Here is a 22597-nt window from a genome sequence, read left to right on the forward strand (position 1 = left end):
AAGGAAAGCTGAGTATAAAAAAAATACACCAGGTGAAGCTAGCTCCTGATTTTCTTAGGAATTGATTATCTGTTGTGTAAATTACCCTTTATACTTGCTGCTCATTTAGCTCATTATTTTAAAGACACCCTCGTATTGTTCATTAGCACTTTGTCCAAAAAAGGGTAGAGGGAAAGAGAATTCATTTTTCTTCTAGGTTGTGGCTTTGTAAAACAGTCACATACATCTATGGTGTGATTCAAAATCCTCCTTTTCTTAGAAACATGGTTTTAAAATAGATGCAGAGATATGAAGAGGATGGAGGATGAGGAAACAACAACAAAAAAATCACAAAGGGCTTCAACATCAAGGTGAGAAGAGAGGACAATCTCATCAGCGTGACAGCCCAGAGTTGGCAAATCTTCCTTACCCTGGTGGTATAAGCTGCTTCTGGATCATCCTCAAGCACTCGGGACATGCCAAAATCGGACACTTTGCAGACCAAGTTGCTGTTTACCAGGATGTTTCTTGCAGCCAGATCACGATGCACATAGCTCATGTCAGATAAATACTTCATCCCGGACCCAATGCCACGAAGCATGCCCACCAGCTGAATGACTGTAAATCTGCCATCGTTCTTCTGCATAGGAAAGGAGTGTGGAACAGTCCTGTTAGCAGTAGGCCAAATTAATTATCACCAAGCATTTATTACTTGGATCTTTTTTGATATCTGTATCCGGTATGCAATGAAACTCAGCATTATTTCTGAGCCTTTTTGACCAAAGTCACTAATTCACTAGTGGAGTGTACGCGAGGAGATGGGTTTGCTTCCTGTGATAAATGGAAATTATCCAACTGTAATGAATCTAGGCTCAAACAGCTCCACGATACAAGAATAAATCAAATTCAGAACCACCCTCATTGAACATGGATTATTTAATATCCTTAAAAATCACATCATTCTCATTTTCCCCTCTTCTTCCTTTGCCCATCAAAAAAAGTCCATGAATGCAACCAAACAGAATGGATACAAGGAATCCATTAGAGTTTTCTAAATGCCAAATATTCTTGGGTTTAATATATAAGTAATATAAGTAGTCACATACCCTGAGGAACGCATCCAAGGAGCCATTCTCCATGTACTCTGTTATGATCATTACTGGTTTACCTAGAGTTTTCAGAAAGAAAAACACAAATCCTAGATGAGTGCTGCAGTTAATGAGATAAAAATGGGCTGTGCACAATTTTACTGCCAAGACACCTGTCTTGTGTGATCTAATTTAATTAAAACAAGCCAAGCTTATGCCTCAGCTGTGGGGAGCTAGGAATGAAATATTAAAAGGACGACTAGGTTTAAATTCCATCTGGAAGGTTAACCCTTTGGATGGCTTCTTGACAAGGTCCTTAACTAAAGTGGCCTCTGGTATCCAGGGAGCACATGAATGGATAATTGCTCTCTCAAGCAAAAGGGGAAAACGATAAATGGGCAGGCCAGTTTAAATGCAAAAAAAAACCTTCAGGATAATTAATTTATTTTGTCCCCAGAAGAGCCACTTGTGTGATGCTAACACAGTCAATAGACAGAGAAACTTTTTTCTTTAGAGAAACCCAAGTTTCAGGGAGCAGTAGCTGTGTTGGATAGAGGTAAACATTTTAGATTAGAAATCAATAGCATGGAGATTTTATTTTCAAGCGAGGAGAGAGAGCTGGCAGAAAAAGTAGGAATCTTGGTGCAGACAAAAGGATGGATGAGACGACTTCCCATCTTTCCCCTTTGCTGGAGGAAATGATCTCTGTACATCTCTCTGTCCTCCATCAATATAAATATGAAGATCTTAGTGCTCAGAATCATTTACCCTCTACATCTGTGATCACAGTCTTCTGACAGAACAAATGCATCTGAATGAGTTTTAATTAACCTTCCTCAATCAAAAGACACTTTGTCAACTAATGAGAAAGGGCAGACTCTCCTGGAGGTGCATTAACACCTACTTCCATTTCACCAGATCCCTCTGGAGCAGCAGAGAACAGACTGGAAGATCCAAAAGAGGGGGTGGTGGAGAGAATTTATGGTCCTCCTGTCCATTTAAAAAGTTACTCAAGTAACTGCTGGTAATGAATTCACACTCTTCCATTCCACCCTTTCACCCTCACGCCTCCCTAGTCTGACTCTTGGCACCATCTTCAGAATTTTTCTACATTCCTTTTTCTGTTTACTAAAAGTATCCATTTGTCAGAGTCTTTACAGCTCTATCAGAGAACTAACGATGAATGTCTCCATAAGCAGAGGAGCTTATAACATGGGCCGGGCTTACGGATGGAGGGGGCTCCTGCAACAGGCAGGGGTGCAGTGGGGAGGGGGGTAGGGAAGGGACACTTTCTCCAGGGTAAATTTTGAATCATTTTAATTCAGTGACAACTGCATTATGCAAATGCATCCAGTCATTTATAACAGTTACAGCTGTAATAGCTACAGGTTTTAGAGGCACGGTGGGACTCTAATACAAAGATCCCCTGTTTTTCCTCTCTTCTGCAGAGGTGCTATGAAAATCACTGTCTGCGGCAGGAAAAACACCCCAAGCCGAACAGAGCCTCCTTTTTAGAAAATAGACCTGTAGAAGTATTTAAATGGAATGTTATCTTTTAATTAAAGTAGTAAAGGGCTCCGGGCAGCCCTGAAGGCCACAGGCAACAAAAAAATATCCTGTCTGTAAAACTAATCTTAAAAAGCAAATAGAGCTATTCTATGCTAATTATAGCCTTCAACTTAGGCAGAAAATTATATATCCTTAGCACCGAGATTCCTTTTTTGAAGGATCCTGAAGATGGGGAAAGATAAACTTCTTAAGACATAGTAACACCAGTTAACACTTAAAGAGTTTTTAAAAAATTTTTCATTATGCTAATCACTCTAAATATTTTATTTCATTCCAAAATACCCTTATAAGGCAAGCTCTATTTTTATCTCCATTTTACAGAAAAGAAAACTGAAACAGAAAAATTGAGCCCCTAGTCAAGGCACATGCTTTAACAGCAGCAGAGTTGGTATGCAAGTCTTTTGTCACCAGGCCAATGGTTCTCAAAGTCTATCACCTGTGGTGAGCCCTTTAGAAATGCAAGCTCCTGGGCCCCACCCCACCTGCTGAATCAAACCTCTGGGGATGGAAATTGTTTTTACAAGCTTTGCAGAAGATTCTTCTGTACCTTAAATTTGAGGTCCTCTGAACTAGTGTATGTATACTTTCTCCCACTTTTTAGTAACCTCTTCATTCCCTCTTCCTAAAGATTTTCTGCCTTGTGTCCTCCCACCCCTCTGCCCTGCACCTCATGCCTCAGTTTTACTCTTTAACCTGCCCTGCCTTGTCCCTTCACCAGCTGGGCACTCTGCACACACTGACTCAGGATACTTTACACAGACACCTTGAATCAAATAAGGAAAGCCTTGACCTTCCTGGAGACACAGCCCCTGGCTTACAAGACTGTTGACTTGTAACTGTAGCAGGTACTATGACTCCTGGAACAGAGCCACCCTAAACAGTAACCGCTTCAGCTACACTGACCGGGGGCACTTTATAAGTTGGTCTTAGCCAGCCTTACAGATGTATTCTGGGTTTGCTTCGCAAAATGCATCTGTTGAGCTGTGTAGTATTTTAACTGAAGCGTGGTTCACAGGCTCAGCAAATGCTAATGGACTAAAAAAGGAAGGTTCAACCAGGTGTTACTGTAAATGGGTGCCGAACTGCAACAGTCATAAATCAGGCAGAGCAGACAAGCAAATCCACCAGAATAATAAAGATTACCAAGATTCATTTGCTGCATCTGCAAGCGAAACACAAGGTGTGGCGAATTTTGTTGTGCTTTATATAAAAAGTACTTAAAATTTATTTTGCTTACCATCTGTGCCTATCCTGTGACAATCAGTTTGGCCGAGCAAAAATTTGAAAGATGGTATGGCATACCAAAAATCTGCAATATTAATTTCCCTAAAATCTCACACAAGCTGCCTTGGAGATAGGGTATCAGCCGAAACCATAGACCCATTCAAAGCTGCCCACAAGATTAATGACTTGTCCTGCACTGATTTCCTCCTATTAGCAATCAGTGGGTCTGCTCCATCTGTCATTTCCCTGGAAAGAAAATGTGTGTTTAATTTCTCAGTAACTTCTAACTTGGCTTTGTAAAGGGAGTGACCTGCGTACATTTGGTGACGACTCCTTCCAGGTGAATTATATTGGGGTGGTCAAACTGTCCCATGATGCTGGCCTCGCTCAGGAAGTCTCTCCTCTGCTTGTCAGTATAGCCAGCCTTCAAGGTCTTGATGGCCACACAGATCTCTCTCTTGCCAGGCACTTTGAGACGCCCACTGCATACCTCACCAAATTCGCCTTTGGGAGAGAAACAGAATCTATAATGGACCAGAAACACATTCAAGAAGAGCAAAAGCTCACACTTGTTGAGTGCTTATTAGATGCCACGCACTGTGCTAGCACTTTACAAAGATTATTTCATTTAATCCTCCCCCAAACCGTGAGCTATTTGCTATTACGAGCTCCATTTCATCAGAGAAAACTAAGGCTTAATGAAGAAATCTTCCCAAAGTGTTAGGAAGAACTAGAGTGAACATTTTAAAAGCAATCAATGTGACTTCAGATCACACATGCATTAAGTTTTTTCCTAGAATAAAATAAAAATTTGCACCAGAGTTCTTTATAACACACCATATTTTATACTTCAAATAAGGAAATGTCATGTACACAGATATTTACATATATACATATACATACAATATACTCTTATACATATTCGTGTATACATTTATACAGTCCACATACATATATTTAACACCCACTAAGAAAATTCATGTACACAGATATTTACATATATACATATACATACAATATACTCAAATACATATTCGTGTATACATTTATACAGTCCACATACATATATTTAACACCCACTAAGAAAACAGACTTATTAGCAGACAAAATCTCATAAACTTACCAACTCCTATTACTTTTTCAATCTTAATGCAGGATGCATCGATTTCTTTGGCAAATTCTCGAACTGCTTGGTTGGGATCTTCATATGTAAAGGGATCCACATAAGTTCTAACACCTAAGTAATAAATACAAATACTCTGGGTCTAAAAATACTTAACATAGAAAAGTCAGGTTAGCTGTATGATCTTGAAAATATTTAAATTCTTGCTCTGTTTTCATTAGTGGGTCAACAAAGAATTGTTAGTTACTTAAGATGCTGCAGCTCTACTGACTTCCTGGAATGACTTCACACTTCAAGGATGAGATTTAAAAAAAAAAAAAAAAAAAAAAAAAAAAAAAAAAAAAAAAACATCCTATGGAGAAAAAGGGAATCTCTATAAGGAAATTTGGGATGTGTTAGCTGAGTACTGTTGTCCCAATCAGCTGGTCATAGCTCCCTTGTCTGCCCTAAGTCCTACCACCACTTTCAGCTACCCTCCCTTAGGGAAGACATTAGGAACCTTCATTTTCAACTGACCCTGATGTCACATTTTGCCCAATATCTGGACACATTCAATATGTGACTGACGATTAACCAACTTAAACCTAGATTATCATAGACAAGAGAGATAATATCAGCTCACTGATTTGAGAATGTAGACTCTATATTGGCCCTCCACTTTTATTCTGTTTGGGGAAGAAAATGCTATAAGCAAAGATACTGAAGTTTGCCTGGAACCTTCAGCAGGAGATAACTGTTGTAGCCTAATTGGGAGTGGTTTGAACACCAGAAAGTACGATTCAGCCATACCTCATACTCACTTACAAACTAAATTCAGAATGTGAGTTCTGAAATAGTCTGGTGATAGACATTCAGGCCAAACAGGCGGAAGTCATTACTGAGGGCTTTCCACTGGCATGTGCCCCTCTCCTGCTGGAGCACTCAGTGTGCAGGACACCAGCTGGCCCAATCCCTTTGATTTTCCAAGACTGTTGGTTTGGTACTCATCTTATACCCACCATTGGAAATAATCTACTTAAATTGGCATTTTCTCACTACTTCTTTTTAGTACATCATTTTTATTTTTAAACATACATACCATGTGAAAATTAAAAAGAATGCTTTTAGAAAGAAAACAAGGTGAAGAAATGGAAAGCTGTCAGACACCCCATATTCCTCAACATTTTCTATGCTCTAGCCAAGAGAATCACCATCAAGATTAATCTCGTTACTCCCAGTCTCTCTCTTCACTCTACCTCCCTGCACTAATATGTTAGCAACTAGCCAAAGTGGCCATCTAAATGTAAGTCAAAATTAAATTAAATCTAAAATTCACTTTCTTATTCACGCTAGCTACAGTTCAAGTGTTCAATAGCACATGTGGCCTTTGGCTAACGTCCTGGACAGTGCAGGTATAAAAAAAACACTGTCATCATCTCAGAAGATTCTCCCAGACAGCATCTGAGTCTATACCTTGCTTAAGGCAGTCTAGAGCCACTTCTTTGAATTTATTCTTTGACCCCATTTGAAACATCAAAATAACTAGAATCCATTACAAAATTATTGATAGTCATGAATTCTATATCACATACAGCCAGTCACTGGGGAGTAGCAATTACTGTTCAATTTCTCATACCTTACACGTCCCTCACCCCCAGTTTTTAGTTTATATGAGAAAAATTATCTGTTAAATCTTACCACCCAGCTACAAGAATGAGCCAGCTAGACCAATACTTTTTCAGGGTGGAACATAAAATAAGGAAAAAGAAGGATCTAAAGAAACTTCTCCACCCTGCTTGCCATCTTTAATCTCACTTTAAATAATCCTGAATCACCTATTTCAGTCTGATCCCCTTGAAGTACAACATTTGAGGAAGGAATATATAACACATGTTAATAGCCACATGAATATCATCTAGACATCTGCAAACTAGAAAACATGAGACATCCTCTAAAAACAAAATTATTTTTAATCCAATTTTTTGTACCTTGATTCAAATGCTTCTCTTCGTCCGCTTCTTGTTTTGCTTTACTGTATTTACTCCGTCTATTAAACAAGTTTTGAAAAAGGATAATTATTTTCCTTTAACACAAAAGCCATAAGAAAAATTTTTTGCTGCCATAATGTAAGTCAGGCAGATATGCTTTGCACATTTCGCAGAGGAGAAAACCGAGGCTTAGGAGAGGTGAAATAAAAAGGTAAATAACTTGTCACTTGGGGCATGGTTTCAAGCCCAAGAAGTCAGAGTCCAGAGTCTCTGCTCTTAACCCCAATTTTCAACTGAGGTGTCATTCAACAGATAATGCAAATAGTTTATAATATCATGATAATTTTATAACCTCAGAGAAAATGTATTATATTGAAGATAAGTTTATTGGCTTTTTTTTTCCATATATAAATTCTTAATTAAAATAGGTTTCCACGGGTAATTCTATATAAATTAAATGGGAATAATGTTCAGTATATGATCGGTAATAGTAAATCCTGTTGCTATAACCATGACAGCCACTTCCATAAAAACTCATTATCATATTACATGATGCTCTTAAAACAATAGTTTTGAAGTTACTGGTTTCAGCTGTTGCATACAAATTTCTAATTATTAGTAACAATTTTTAAAGTAAACATTTGCTTTGTACTGAATTACATTTCTTAAGATTTTGTAAAATGTTAGCAAGAGTAAAAATGAGAAGTCTTCTTTTGCTTTGCCTAATTCTCTTTCAATACAATGTTGCATGGTCCTAAAGCTGGCATTCTGGTCCTATGTTCGGTTGGAGAGAGATCAGTGAGACCTGGCTTAGCTATAAAGTTTCAGTAATTAGAAATCTTTAGTACATAAAATCTCGTATCGGGGTGTGTGTGTGTGTGTGTGTGTGTGTGTGTGTGTACTTATCACTTATATAAACTGGAAAGTCAATCAAGCCTTGGGAATCAAAAATCTTGAATACATATAAATCTTGAGTCTGGATAATATATATCACTTAAAGGAATTGTAAGATTAACTCGTTTGATATTACAGCCCTGTAAAGTTTGGGAAGTTGAGCCAATATTAGTGAATAAAATATGTACATTTATATTTCTGTAAAAATGTAAAACTTAACATTGGAATTTATAATCATCTTGTGTTTTCTTAGAGCTTCAAAGACAAGGTAAGTCAAGACTTTTCCAGAAGAAGAAACCGAGGCTCTATATTGAGGAAAAAATCCCCTACGGACACAGAATGTCTTGGCAGTGGGGTCCTGTCAGAATCTGATACCCTGAACCACTAATTTTGAACAGGTAGAAAGGCAGGATGATCACACAGAAGAGGAAACAGCAGAGACCCTGTAAGAGCCAGTCAGTGCTACCGGAGAGGCAACCCAGCCATTGTCACATGTTCCAAGCTTCCCTCCCACATTCGTTTCCTAATTGTCAGCAATGCAGAAACCAGCTCAGCAATCAGACCCTCAGAGCCTACAGATGTTCTGTGTGGATAACTCCCTTGCAATTAATAATACCTTGCACTCTTACACTGCGTTTAACTTTTCAAAGTGCTCTCATCACATATATCATCTCCTCCCCAAACTGTTTGCAAAGCAGGAACCAGCTTGGCAAAACAGAGCCCCAGTTACTACAGTTAATTGTGAAATGTATATTTCAGTTGCAAATAATAGCTTGCATATTCCTTTGCATTTAGCTTTTCAAAAGGCCTTCAAAGGGTCTATTATTTAATTTCATCTTCACAACAACCCTATGAAAGCAACCAGGTAGACAGACACATGTCCAGTTCAGTTTCATTGTATAGATGAGGACATGGAGCCAGAGGTGCAAGCCACCCACCTCTCCTCTTAGAGAGTACAGGATTTTGTGTGTACCCTGATCCAGCCCAGGACTTCCCAGTGCCTCTCATAGTGGAGATATAGTTACACAAGGACATCTGATGAGGGTTAATTATAAGAAATATTGCATTCTATAACAGTATATCCCCTTAAATTGAACTCAACTGCTATTAAAATCCATTGCTTCATCAAAGAAACTAAACAGATTTAAATACCCTGAAACCAAACATCTTTCTATGAGAAACAGAGTCTTCTACCCAACCCTTCTATCCCCCTCCTTTCCCCTCTTCTCAAGGAAATATAAGCTTTAGGTCAGGGACTACTGAAACATTTCATGTCAGGAAAACACCTCTGTTGGGTCCCAAGGGTGTGATAGGTCCCTGCCGGCTTGAGGAATTGTCTCTTATCAGAGATCCTAAAAGCATTATCTAAAATTACAAGTATATCTTTTAAACCACTTTAGATTTCCGATACTGATTTGAATTTCTTTCTTTTAAAGAAGAAAAAATACATAGAGCAAGAGAGCTTTGGTATCAATTTTTAAATTGTCAGTGAGTTAGTCCCAAACCTGGCACATGCCACAGAAACAAGTAGCCTCGAGCTGCCCAGGAGTGTGGTTATCTGTTTTACATCAAGCACATTCATTAAATACGTGCAAAGCCAGAGGAAATACACAATGGCAGAGGTCATTAGTTATACTGCTGACACGCCCATCCTTTCCCCAGACTTCTAAATATAGAAGGAGGAATTAAATTAGTGGCGAAGGTGTATTTTTAAAGACACTTCTTTACTTGGAGTGTTATTTCCAGGAAAGGACCCTATATGAGTTCAGGGAATGCTGAAAAAGAAACAAAAGGATTGCTATTTAAGGGCTAATTGTAGCCCATTAGCTTCTTAATAATACTTTGAATTCAAAAATGCCCACATCTCACTCAACCTTTGTCACCTGATGACCCTTTGTCATTGGCTCAGTGGGTAGGAAATGTGGCCCCCATTATTGTCCCGAGAAAGAAAGCTCACTGGAACTTACTGGGTCAGCCGGCCTGGAGGAAAGCACACAGCCTAAAGAAGGGCTAACTCTAAACTGACATCTCAGGCCAATCACCTGAATGGCAGAAGGAAAGCTTTGCTGAAGATTTTCTAATTATGGAGATGTGGACAAGCTGATTAAAAAGGGGAAGGAGTGGAGAGATTTATTAGTGAATGCTCCAGAAGGACACATGGAACCTTTCAACTGCAGGAGTTAATACAAAAGGGCCGACTCTGTAGGTGAAACCTTGAAAGAGTGTGAGCTGAGCCCTCCCCTCGGTCAAAGGGACACCATAATAAGGGTATTAACCCACATTGTTGAGGAGCAGCATGGGCCCTCCCTACCAGTGTGTCTTTCCTGGCACCTTGACTATTCAATAAAGCAAACATAGAGGAGGGGAGCATGGCGGGGCCTGGCGCAAACCCTGCTTTTATTAAAATACTGACTTCCCTGATCAAGCGGACAGATTTGATTGATGTGGTTCACTGTTCCAAAACTAATTAGCAAAAGGTAAGTAATTTATTCAGCTAAAGTGCATATTAAAGAAGATAAAGCAACGTCATAACGAGCATGGCTCCAGGAGGACCCTTTCCAGCTATTAACGGCATCACCCTTGAAGGTTCATGGAAGCCATCCTTCTTTTTTCCCCTCCTTAAGCTGTCATTGTTCTTGCACCAAATGATGTCTAAATGTTCTTCATGAGCAACATTTTGAAACGGTTGGAATTGAACCTTATTAACGGCATCACCCTTGAAGGTTCATGGAAGCCATCCTTCTTTTTTCCCCTCCTTAAGCTGTCATTGTTCTTCCACCAAATGATGTCTAAATGTTCTTCATGAGCAACATTTTGAAACGGTTGGAATTGAACCTTATGATTGCACGCAAGTTGTTAAGAAATGTTCCTAAGGTACCATCTGCCCCTAATTGTGTGAATTTACATGACTTCATCGGAGCCAATTTAGGCTAACATTTAAGTGCATTTACTCTTGTGTGATCATAATATTCCAGGAAAGAAAAGCAGGGAACCAGAAAAGATAGATACAGGCTGAAGAGTAACTATTTTAACATTACATGACCTGTTAGCTCCAAAGTGGAAAATCTTAACCTTCAATAAGAAAACAAAACTACCAAGCAAACTCTGGCCTTATATTACACATTAGACTTGCCCCTTAATTCACAGATTACAAATTTTACCAACATCACTAGGAGACTTGAAATTTCGGTTTGATAGTATTGCCAATGATTTCTTTTTATGTAGGTCACTTTTTTCAGACAAGAAGATATGGAGTAACATTTATAAAGCAAATGTATTTCACAGGGCCTAGCTTCCAAGACCCTGTAATTTCAGGTATGGCCTAATTTTTTAAAATTACACATAGAAATGTTAAAAGACAGGAAACTTTCCCCAGGCTAAAGTCTCTGTTGTATAGATAAAGAATTGTAACACAGGAAAATTGCTTGCTCAAAGGGCAGATGTCCTTGGTGCAGTTTAACCTACTGATTGATATGTTGAGAAAGTTGATTGATTGTTGTGTAAATATACTGAGGAAGTTGCTGTAGGAAAAGTTACACTATGGAGATCAAAAATATATAAATATATAATTAGGAAAATGCTGCACTGTTGCTAAGGGAATGTGCACATGTAGTTCGGGATAAAATTTCTAGAGACGGCATCACATAGGTAACAAGAAGTTTTGCACCTTAAAACAACCTAGATAGCAAGTACAATTACATGCCCTGGAAAGCCGATAGAATCCTGAAATCATAACTTGAGTGGCCAGAAAGACACAGTTCAAAGATGCTATAAAAATGTAAATTAATTTGCTTAACATGATGTAGGTGGTAAGAGCATACAATATATCTAAATCAACATATTTTGTATAGTATCTCTTTTTAAATATATAAAAAGTTTGTAAATTTAGTAGTTTGATTTTTTCACTGAGATCCCTAAATGCTTGCTGTTGGGAAAATAGAATAGTTTGGTCAGACCCTTGCCTCGGGCCTGGTTGGGTGTGGTTCAGCACATCCTTTGTAAGCAAATTGTGTGTGTAGAGTTAGTGTGTTGTGTGTAGAGTTAGTGTGCATGTGCACCAACGTATCTTTTTAATTTTGTTGCTATTCTTGTGTTCTTGAGAGAGAGTTTTGGTGAAGCAGGCAGGTGGGTGTCTGCCTTGGGCATCTGCTCCGCGCAGCCATGCTTTCTAACCTACAGCTTCCAAGGAACTGTTTGCCAGTTACCTAGCTCATAGACCTGCTTGTAAGGGGTCTGTGAGCTCCAGATCCAGCCCTAGCTTTACAATTGGCCCAGTTGGCAGGATTACTGGCAGGTAAAAGAGCCCGACAACTGGCGTGTTCGTGTAGCTAGACAATTGGCATCACAAACAGGATTAAGAGCTCTACAATTGGTGATGTCAACAGGATTCCAACATTTGACGGAGCCCGACACTTGCACATTTAAGTTGGCCAAAAGAAAAAACTGGATATTCTCATTGAAAAAATTGGAGATTATTCTGGCTTGTACTAAACTCAGCTTTCTCAGTATAAATTGAATACAATGAAAAAAGTAAAACAGTTGCTATAAAAATATCTAGCAAGATACCAACTGGGAGTCTGAGGCTGTTTCTCTTTCTTAAATGACAAATGAGCACTTTCTTAAATGACAGATTTTCTCTTTAAGGTCAGCAGAAGGACTGACACTTTTTGATGTGAGTCCCTGTTCAACAGCTTCTTAAAAAACTCTCGCATGCCATCAGCAGTGTGGGATTTGGTTCAAGGGGACCCCCATAAGGGATCTATCTCTAGCATCCTTTCTGGAAGCAACATTCTGTGACTCTAAGAAGCAAGAAGCAGTCCCACCAGCAAAGGACATGACTCAGGTTTTACAGGCTGAGGTGTTTAACCTGTCCCTTTCTCATATCTCAGACAGACTGAAGTCTGGCGAGATTATTTTGGGGGTACCATTTGCTACCTTTCATCTGTACTCTCATTAAAAGCCTTGGCTAGACTTTTGTCCACACTACCTGTCTCCTCTCTGTTCACCTGTTCTTGTCCCACTTAAACATTTGTAGTCCAAGATAACAGAGCAGACAACCTGCGTAGGGAGAAGAATTGGCTGAGTGTGCATCAGGCCCAGCGAGCCTGTCAGCTACCTGGCTCCAGGCAGCCTTTCCCATGACAGTTTTATGGCCGACACTAAAGAAGAATCAATATGAGGGCAAGGGGTTGACATTTCATTTTCTAAAAAGTGATCCATTGAGGACCAATCACCAAGCAGTGTTTATCAGCCTTGGGAAGTGACATTTTTTTTTAATGGGGGAGAAGGGACAGGAATCATTGCTGGGTAACTAGACAGGCTCAATTCTCTAAGGTGGGGACTCATAATTGGAAATCCGATGCATCCTGCCATCAATCCTGCCTGATATAATAAAGCGATCAATAAAATCAGAAAGGAAATTAAGTCATCAAGCTTGAGGATGCTATTTTCTATAGCCACGGTTTTTAATAAACTTGTCTCCTTGAATTATATTTTCATGTGTTTTTTCTTCCTTTTTGTCAAAGACCATGTTTTAAGCAGAATATCTGGAAAAAAGACTTATAACGAAACAACTTATTTCTAATTACTTCAGTTTAACTGCTGTATTTAGGATCATTAAAAAAAAAAGGCAATCTAAAGGAAAGCTGAACTACAACTACAGATGTTTCCACCTGATATCCTAAGAGATGGTCAAGACACAAAATAAGACCCACTTTTTGCAATGTGTTTTCACACGTGGTTCTGAGTGTCACATGGTGCTGGGTTTTAGTCAAATTTTTCTTTTGAGGTGAAAGTAATTCCTAATCTTTTTCTATTTTTAGACTTTTAAGCATCTTTATTTTCTGATAACAAAGATTGTTTAAATATACAGTAAGAATTTCAAACACAGAGAGATGTAATTGAGCAAAACCCCATGTCATTTCTATACACTGCTCCATCCTGCGTCCTGCTCCCACTCTCAGATGGGTATGTATTAATGCATACAGTTCCCCACGTGTTTATATGCATGGCATGCATACTTACACAAGATCAAATGCCAGGGATGGAAAGAACACTGGGAATTCAAATTCTATTCAAACCAAGTTGAAGTTCCCAAAGGCAAAGATTACAGTGTAGCATGCACTGTATGTTTGTGTGCATATGTATGTTTTTGTATGTGTGTGTTGCAGCAAAAGGGAGGAGTATTTATTGTGGGGCATGTCAGTGTGCATATGTATGTTTTTGTATGTGTGTGTTGCAGCAAAAGGGAGGAGTATTTATTGTGGATTTAACTTCTTTGAGATGGAACTTGCCACTCTAACCAAATACATCTGGTTTTAGACTTTGCACCAAAAAGAATGAACACAATGACAAACAGAGATGCCTGCACAGAATGAGGAGTTGCTCCATACTGTGCTGTTTGTTATTAGAGTGAACGTAACAGACCTCTATATACCAGGACATTTTGGAGAATGAGGGTGGGGGCATGATATTAAGAAATACATGTGACAACTGGGACCATGCAGGTAAACTAGGCTGTAGGATCATTACAGTAATTCTCACGTGCATCAGAGTTAAGTAAAAGCACGGTAGCTTGCTCAAGCCAGTGGAAATAGCCAAAGGTACTGTTGTGACATTGGTGAGATCATCAGCAGGCAGAGAGGGACAACACAACAGACACTGGCCTGAAAGCCCAAAGTGGCTATGGGGGGTGGGAGGTGGGGAGTCAGGGGTAGCTGCACCTATCACTATGGCAGTGTGATGACCCTGGACAGGTACTACATCTTTCTTAGTGTCACTTCCCTCTATTATATCATGAACAGCTTTCTATTTAAGAAAATCACTTTGATATCCCCAGGTTCTGCTTTTTTTCACCAAAGCCCTACCTTATGAAACAGCTGATGGTATATGGGGATGAAGGTGATAGAAGGAGCAGATTGTCACATACAAATGACATATAAGGACCTAGTTGTGGGGTACATATTCACGATGAGTGGCTGCACCCCGGGACTCACCATTTTATTAACAATATCACTTCGAAACACCTTCTGTGTGCTGTATTATCTATTTTGCCTCTCGAAATTCTCCAGTCAATAACTCTTTGAGGCAAATATCATTCTCCCTCTTTATAAAGGAGAAAGACTCAAAGAAGGTAAGTAATACAGCTGGCAAATGGCAGAGCTCAAATTTGGTGCCCAAGTTTCATGTGGCTTTTCTTACTTTTCTAAGTACATGCTTATGAGAGGGCTAAAGGTAACACCTTACAGCTTGGAGTATCTAGAAATCTCCCACTGGCTTGCTTTTCTGCTTGGTTTCCTGGAATTAGTTGGGTCGTCGTTCCCTCAGCAGTGTGGGTTGACATCTAGGTCTAGCTGAAGCTCCATGGGGGCTGAAGATCAGAGCAGCAAGGTGGGAGCTTGGGATCCACACACCATGTGTATGATGCTGACTAAAGCCTTAGCTCTGAGTGAAGGAGACAAAAACCCCCTTGTAAACACTGGGGAGGAGGTGGTGCCATGAAGGGCTTCGGGGCTTACCTCCTGCTGATGACAAAAGCTGCGATGAGAATGACCACGAGCACCACACTGCCTGAGACGGACACCAGCAGGACTGTGGAGTTGGCCCCATCTCCAATGATCCGGGAAGGCACTGAGAATGACAATTCCACAAGGGTCACCTTTGGGAAGGTCCTAAGAAGAACTTCTGCCTGGGTCACAATTTTCAACTTTCTGAAGCCATTTGGAATGCTCACAGCCTCTTTGCCCTTCGTTAAATATTCATGCAACAGAGTTTTCTAAGACAGCCTTAATGAGACATTCTTTTTATAATTGTATGAAGAAACTCACAAGACTCTTAGTAAACATGATCATAAACATAATTCATGACTTTTTCTTCTTTTCCTTTCTAACCCCACCCTAACTCTTATATAATGATCAAATGTATTTCCAAGCTAGAAATGCACTTGGAAATTTCAAGAAGGACAAAGTTTTGAACGGCCCTCTTTCCCCCTTAGCTATCAAAAACCTGCCTATTAGTGACCAGTTCAAAAGCTACTTCTCCTCTTTGTAGCCTTCCTGGATAATCCCAAAGGATGTCGATCCACTTCAAATTCAATTCTACTTTCTCTTGTGCCTTTTTTCTTCTTCTTTTATCCAACAATTCATCAGTAAAATTACTTTTTACCTCCTGCCGCCCGGCCCATCTAGTGATCAAGTAGACCCACTTTTGGTGTGTGAATTAAGGAGGTGGAGATATCTTATCCAAACTGCTTGTTCATGGGTAGGCCCCTCTGTAAACATTTTTGATTCAATCACCCAGTTGGTCCAACTTACAGTATTTAAAGATTTGGTATGTTTGTCCAAAGGGGCTTTAAAAAAAAGACTGATCTGACTTGATTTAAACAGATTTATAGAAATACATAGGGGAAAAAAAAAGAAAAAATCTTGCCCTTTCATTCATTTTCTCCCAGAGAAAATTCCTTATCTTAACGTAGGGTAGTTACACAACCCTCACTTAGTCAGTTTAGTAATCCCATTTTTCATGATTCATAGAAGGCTCAAAAATGAGAAAAAGAGGCAACATTTTTCATTCATATGAAAAGACAGAGCAGATACTATTTTGAAAAATGCTCTTCTCTAAATAGCATGAGGTTTTCTAAGTTACAGATATTGGCTATCTTATTTCAAGCAACATTCATTGCAATAGAATGTTCGCCTAACCAAAAATTATGTACTGCTCCATAGATTTCACCTTAATGGGATTCACTCTGTATTATAAAAAGAGCCTCAGAATGATTTGCTTGTGGGTGGTCCTCGTTACCTGTGTTGGTTGTGACCTCCAAGGGCTCACTGAAGTCCCCATAGCCAGCTGCTGTCCTGGCTCGCACGTGGAAAACATAGGAAGTCAGAGGGTTCAGACCTTTGATGTCCGTGTTTCTGGCAGCTGTTCGAACTATACGATAGCTTCGCTCATTCTGATCCTACGATACAGGAAGATAAAATTGGTGAAGGTGGCAAAATAAATCCTTACTCTAAGTGCAATATTGAATGAGCCACATCAGTCCACTCGGAAGGTGAACATAAACAGAGATCGGTAAGTCTGTATACCCCCCATTCTCTTGAGTTTTACAAGTACTATTGTCAGTTCTTAGATGTTGAAAGAAATGAGGAGTTCAGGTATGACTGTTGTTGACCCTGACTGTATCCACATCTTTATTCATAATCTCTTTTGAAAAGAACATTAAATGATGATTGGTGGCTTTTTCAGCTCCATGCCCAGCAATTAAAAAAAAAAAAATAATTACCATCAGAAGGTCCCTTGTCTTTTTCTGATTTCAGTCTAGAAAATGTCAAGTGTTATAATATGGTTTCAATAAAAAAAATCCTGTCCTTTTTCTGTTTTTAATAAGGAAGCCAATAAATGATTATTTTTAAAAAGAAAGAGAAAATTGTTCATTTTCTAGACAACCTTTAATGCAAATAGCTGTCTTCAGAATTCTATCTTTTAAGAGAGACAAGTTACTTGTAAAAATAATGCCTTTCTATAACTTTAAGAGGCTGAAGAACATAATTTTCCTTCCCTGATTTTCTATTAAAAATCATCAAAACCCACACCTTCATTCTAAATAGCAGTGATCTACTTAAACAGATCATTATTTCAAATGTTATGTGTCACTCTCCCTGATAGAAGGTTTATAGATTAGAACTTCTGAGCTATCTTGATTTCCATTACTAAAAAGATAAAATATAGTTAATATTAGAATACGATGGGTTTTTTTTTATTTTTCAAGATAACTAAATGAATAATAAATGTTATAATCAGATTTGATTGGGAAGCAAAATGCATTTGGTTTTGGGGTTCATCGTTGTTCAACAATCTACAATTGGCCAATAACTAAAGAAAGAAGGAAGGAAGGATGAAAGAAGAGAGAAAGGCAAGGAGAGAGAGAAAGAAGGAAGGAAGGAATCTAGCTCCAGCAATACCTTTTCATAATACTTGACTTCATTGGTTGTCAGAAGGGTGTGGCTGAGGCCCAAGGTGCCCCACCACCCTGGCTGGGAGAGCCTGTAGTGCTTCCTGTGGTGGTTCAGAGAAAGAAGGAAGGAAGGAATCTAGCTCCAGCAATACCTTTTCATAATACTTGACTTCATACTCCAAGATTACCCCATTGGGCCGATCTGGTTCCAACCAAGCCAGTGCCACACTGTATCTTGTGACTTCTTTAGCCTGGACCAAAGCAATGGATGATGGTGCTATTGGGGAAAACCAAAAAGCAAAAGACATTTTACTGTAGGAAAAAAAAAATGTTTTTAGTGGCATCAGTTAATGATTTCATTTTACATAAGAGAAGTATGAAGAATTATCTTGTTTTCCTCCCTTACCATTTTGCTCCTTATCTTTTTCTGCAATGTTTTTTTATTGTTGTTGTTTTGTTTTGGTTTTTTTGATATGTGTGTGGTTTGCCTTAAAAAGACAATCTCTGCGGTAAAAGTCTGCTGGGTCCACAAGACTACAGCATCACTTCCAAAGCACCCAGAGCCATTCCTCATGAAAGGCTGTAGGTATCCGATGCTGTCTGGTTTTTGACCTTTTGCAAGCCATGGCAGCCTCTGGAAGACCTCTTTTTAAGCTCAGTAAAGCTGCATTTCATCCTACCTCCAATATAAATGTCATCTTCCTGTTCTTTAATTTTATATAAGCAAGAGAATCTGCAACTCTTCCATGGGTACTGTAGGGAATGCCAGAAGGTAAACAATTTATACACTTTCCAATATAAATAAAAGTACTGCTTAATTACAGTATGAGTTTTCAGTTTGAACACAAGCATGCAAATAATGAAGAACACAAATAAAGCCATGATGGTCTCTCTGGACATATATGGCACTTTGCAACTATTTTACAAGAGTTGAAATAATGCTTTTGCCTTCAGAGTAGCAAATCTTCCTCTATCCACTGAGACAGACACAAAAGCAGTCCTTTACTGGGTGTGTTATTGGGGGTGGAGAAGAGGGACATACTTGAGATTTATAAAGCCAGGCTGCCTAAGGCTTGCTTCTCCACTGTGGTGGTTGCACCTCCAGCCAGCTGTTATCCAGCTCTGCTGCGACCAACAATGGCCGGGACATATGTGCCATCTCCAGGGAGAACAGGGAGCATTCATGAAGTCCTTAATCTTATCTGACCAAGCTGGCCTGTAGAACCAGAGATTAGGGGGCCTCCTAAATTGTATGCATGTTCTTTTTTGTTCCCACATTGTGGAAATATGGAAAAACAAATGTCAAAAAGTGGCCACTAAGGAACCGTATATTAGTGTTGGGTCATCCTCTTGCCATTTCCCAATACACACATGACTCCTAACCCCTAACTCAGAGGAGAAAAGAGAAAAAGTAAAATAAATTGTCACTGAAAGTGAAATGGGAAAATCCTCAAACCCACCTGACCAGATCTGTCGGTACCTTGACAGAGTAAGCCAACCAGACACACCATCGTTACCAAACGGAGTCTTCTAGCTAAAGCCAGTCCAGCAGGGACCGTGGATTGGAGGTGGTTATTTGACAGCCTGGTATCTCTGTTAGGAATGCCTCAAGATGGACACACACACACACACACACACACACACACACCTCCCTATTTCTATAACTTTCTCTCTCTTTCGATCCCAAAGCTATTCCAGATTGGATCTCAGACATAAACACAAGTGAAAGATACAGTGGATACACATGCCCTCCACCAAGGGCTACCCCAAGGTTAATAATACCAAATTGGATGAACAAAGCTGTGTGTGGCAGACACACAGAAGCCACTGAACTTGAGGAAAATGAAACACAGAAATGTGCTCATTACATGCATTAAGGCTCCCCTCCCCCAACACACACACACACACACACACACACACACACTTTCTCTCTCTCTTTTTAAACTGGCTGACACAGAGCCATTGTCCTTAACCATGGAGGTAGCAAGGAGGCTAAGCAGACTGTCTGACTGTGAAAAGCATTTCACTCCAGGTAATAAACATATTGCCTAACAGAGTACTTCAGCATGGACTCCATAAAATGGGGCTCTGATGTTCAGGACTGAGAAATGAAATAGAAAAGTAAGGCAGTTCAAAAGAAAGCAGGAGGGAGGAAAATCATAAAATTATAAAATGAACTTTCTCCCAGAAATGGTCTGGGTCAGATCCTGATCACCAACAGCGAAGGAAGGAAACCGCCTGCCTGTTCTCCGATGACACTAGTGACCTAAGACACCTTCTCTGTGGTTGGGTTATCACAAAACTGCTGCATGCAAAATGAATGGGATTTCTACCATTGTAGAAGTTTGAGCAGCAGTGTCCCTGTGACCACTCAAAGGGAATATGAGTACAATCAAGGTGCTCAGAACATCTCAAGCAGCTAGAACTGAGGGGAAGAGGAGAGACTACTGAGTTCATGAAAGCAGGAGAAGTTACGATGAGAGAAAGCAAGGGCCACTCCAACCACTTCGATCCCCTGCCATATTCAAACCTGGCCCTGGTGAGCACATGGAGCAAGAGCCGGCAAAAGCCACAGCTGTGCTCTTCGTATGAAGTTGCTTGGAGGCTGCAGGGGAGAGGAGGGCCCTGGTGGTCCCTGGGTTCCCGTGGACCCACACAGGAATGAGGGGCCACAGACAACTGAAAAAGGGAGCCACTCAGAGGCTGGTGAGTCATCGCAATGGACCGGTGCACAGCCCATCCCATGGGAAGTGATTGGAGTTCAGAGGGCGGGGGAGACAGGCTCACTGGGGGAACAATGGGGCACAGTAAGGACAGCTGATCTGCCCTCCAATGAGGAGAGGACCACTCAGTGGAGACTGGTCAGGAATATAGAACTGCAGGGGAAACAGTTTGCTGAAAAGATTCAGGCCCAGATCAGAGTTTCCACACAAGATCCAGGTGTACCAGATCTCACAAGACCTGGAAGTGTTTACTAAGTCAACAATTAAAACCTGAGCTGCCCAAAATGCCTTCCCTAGAGAATCAGCAGCTAATCAGCAATTTAGTTCATCCACAGGGTTCAAGTGCTGGTCCCCACAGGAAGTTCCCCCAGTTTAGAAGTAAGCAAAGGACAACAAATTAGTTCCAGTGCAGAGTTTAATTGGTGGGAATAGCAAACAATCCAAAACAGAACTGAAAGAAAAAACAAAACCCCACAGATCAGAGACAAAGTTCTGATATTAACCTGTAAAGGTCTAACACCACCAAAGAAAATAAAACCTAGAAGGACCAGAAGCCCCTTGGGCTCCCAAGCCAGAGTGGGGGGTGGGGGGGGCTGAGGGGCTCAGCCATGTCCCTCAACATTCATATCCAGCCCAGCAATGACCACCTGGCCACTGCTGGAAGTGCTCCAGGCTCCCAATCCAGGGTGGTGGGGGGCCAAGGGCCTCAGCCACACCCCCCGCTGTCCTCATCAAGCCCAGGGAAGACCACCAAGCCACTGCTGGAAGTACCCTGGGCTCCTGGGTTGTGGGGAGTGCCGAGGGGCTCAAACACAGCCACCCAAAGTCCACATCCAGCCAAGTCACTACCAAGAATGAGGGGGTTGCCATGGGCCTCGACCATGCCCCCGCTTCCTCTTCCTGCCACGTATCCTCCTCCCTTTCTTCTCCTCCCTCCCCCAACTGCTCCACAATAACATCTTAGAATGTTAAAATAATAATAACAATAATTAATTAATTAATTTTAAAAATCTCAAGCAGGGAGTTAGCAATTTAATCATGTTAACTAATATAATATTTCTGATGCAGCCCTATTTGGAAAACTGATATGCATAAACGTGAGAATACACCAACAGAAGTGTATCTTGACTTGGCTGTCAAAAATGGGAGATGATGAGAGATGAAAGAGAATCACAAGTGAGAGGGTAGAAGGACTGAATGAAAAGAGAATATTAGGCTGGGGAGAGTCAGAAACTGCTGGGTTGGAATTTGTCTTCAGGATCTACTATAAAAATGCAACCAGGGAAAAGTGGAATAAATAGCTCTAATTCACAGAAAGTATTATGCTGTGTGGCTGCAAAGACTGAATTCTTTATTGACCAGATGCTCTTCAGAAAAGCATGTTATCAGGGCACAGTGACAAAAGCAATCCATGTCCAAGTGAGGTTGGGAAATGTACCTAAATGTGCACCTGCATTGTAGTATAATATGGCAGTCACTCCTGCCCTTGAAGGAGAGCCTCTTACCTTCTCTGCCAAGAACACCAGTTTAAGGAAAACTGGGCTTTGCCATACTGCCACTTTGGAAGGAAGGCCACTTGAATGTTCTTCACATCATAAGCAACATGAAGGTTCTTCCCTCACCTTTTCTACCTGTTTTCAATGCAGTCTCTAACTGCGCATCTGGAAGCCATCACCCTGCCACTTGTGCCTGCCTGGGGCTCATTTCCCTAGACAAGGCATTTGGCAATGACATTTCTCAATCTTTCCTACCCCAGTGGTTCCCAAGCATCAGTCCTCCCATGCTACCCACTTGCTGCCACATGCCTCTGCACCCACTAGTACTGATTCAAGCAATACTCTTCTTCAATAGACACACTCTTTACAACTTCCACGGTTATATTTGAAAAGAAACTTCCCAGTTACTGGTATAAATGCAACTCTGCTATCACTTGCAATTAATGGCAGATAACCATAAAAATAAATACAATATGTATATAAAACAATGTTATCAATGTTTGCTGAACACTTTCTCCTCCAAGTTTGGTTAAAAAGAGAGATGAGCTAGTCTTGAGAAGCATCGGGTATCTTGGGCAC

The 22597-nt window shown here is 40.3% G+C and overlaps 1 protein-coding gene across 3 annotated transcripts in view; it reads right to left on the bottom strand.

The window, feature by feature from the left end:
• Positions 1-22597, bottom strand: part of EPHA4 (EPH receptor A4) — a 144350-nt gene that overhangs the window by 15504 nt on the left and 106249 nt on the right. For all 3 annotated transcript variants that reach the window (XM_008585071.1, XM_008585072.1, XM_008585073.1), the window contains exons 6-13: positions 17952-18076; positions 16644-16803; positions 15362-15473; positions 6951-7009; positions 4984-5097; positions 4179-4364; positions 1086-1147; positions 410-619 (exon numbers count right to left, since the gene is read on the bottom strand). In XM_008585071.1, the coding sequence (XP_008583293.1) occupies positions 410-619; positions 1086-1147; positions 4179-4364; positions 4984-5097; positions 6951-7009; positions 15362-15473; positions 16644-16803; positions 17952-18076 (1028 nt within the window). The remainder of the gene's footprint in view (positions 1-409; positions 620-1085; positions 1148-4178; positions 4365-4983; positions 5098-6950; positions 7010-15361; positions 15474-16643; positions 16804-17951; positions 18077-22597) is intronic.

This window comes from Galeopterus variegatus, unplaced genomic scaffold (genome assembly GCF_000696425.1).
Source record: "Galeopterus variegatus unplaced genomic scaffold, G_variegatus-3.0.2 Scaffold3440, whole genome shotgun sequence".
NCBI lineage: Eukaryota > Metazoa > Chordata > Mammalia > Dermoptera > Cynocephalidae > Galeopterus > Galeopterus variegatus.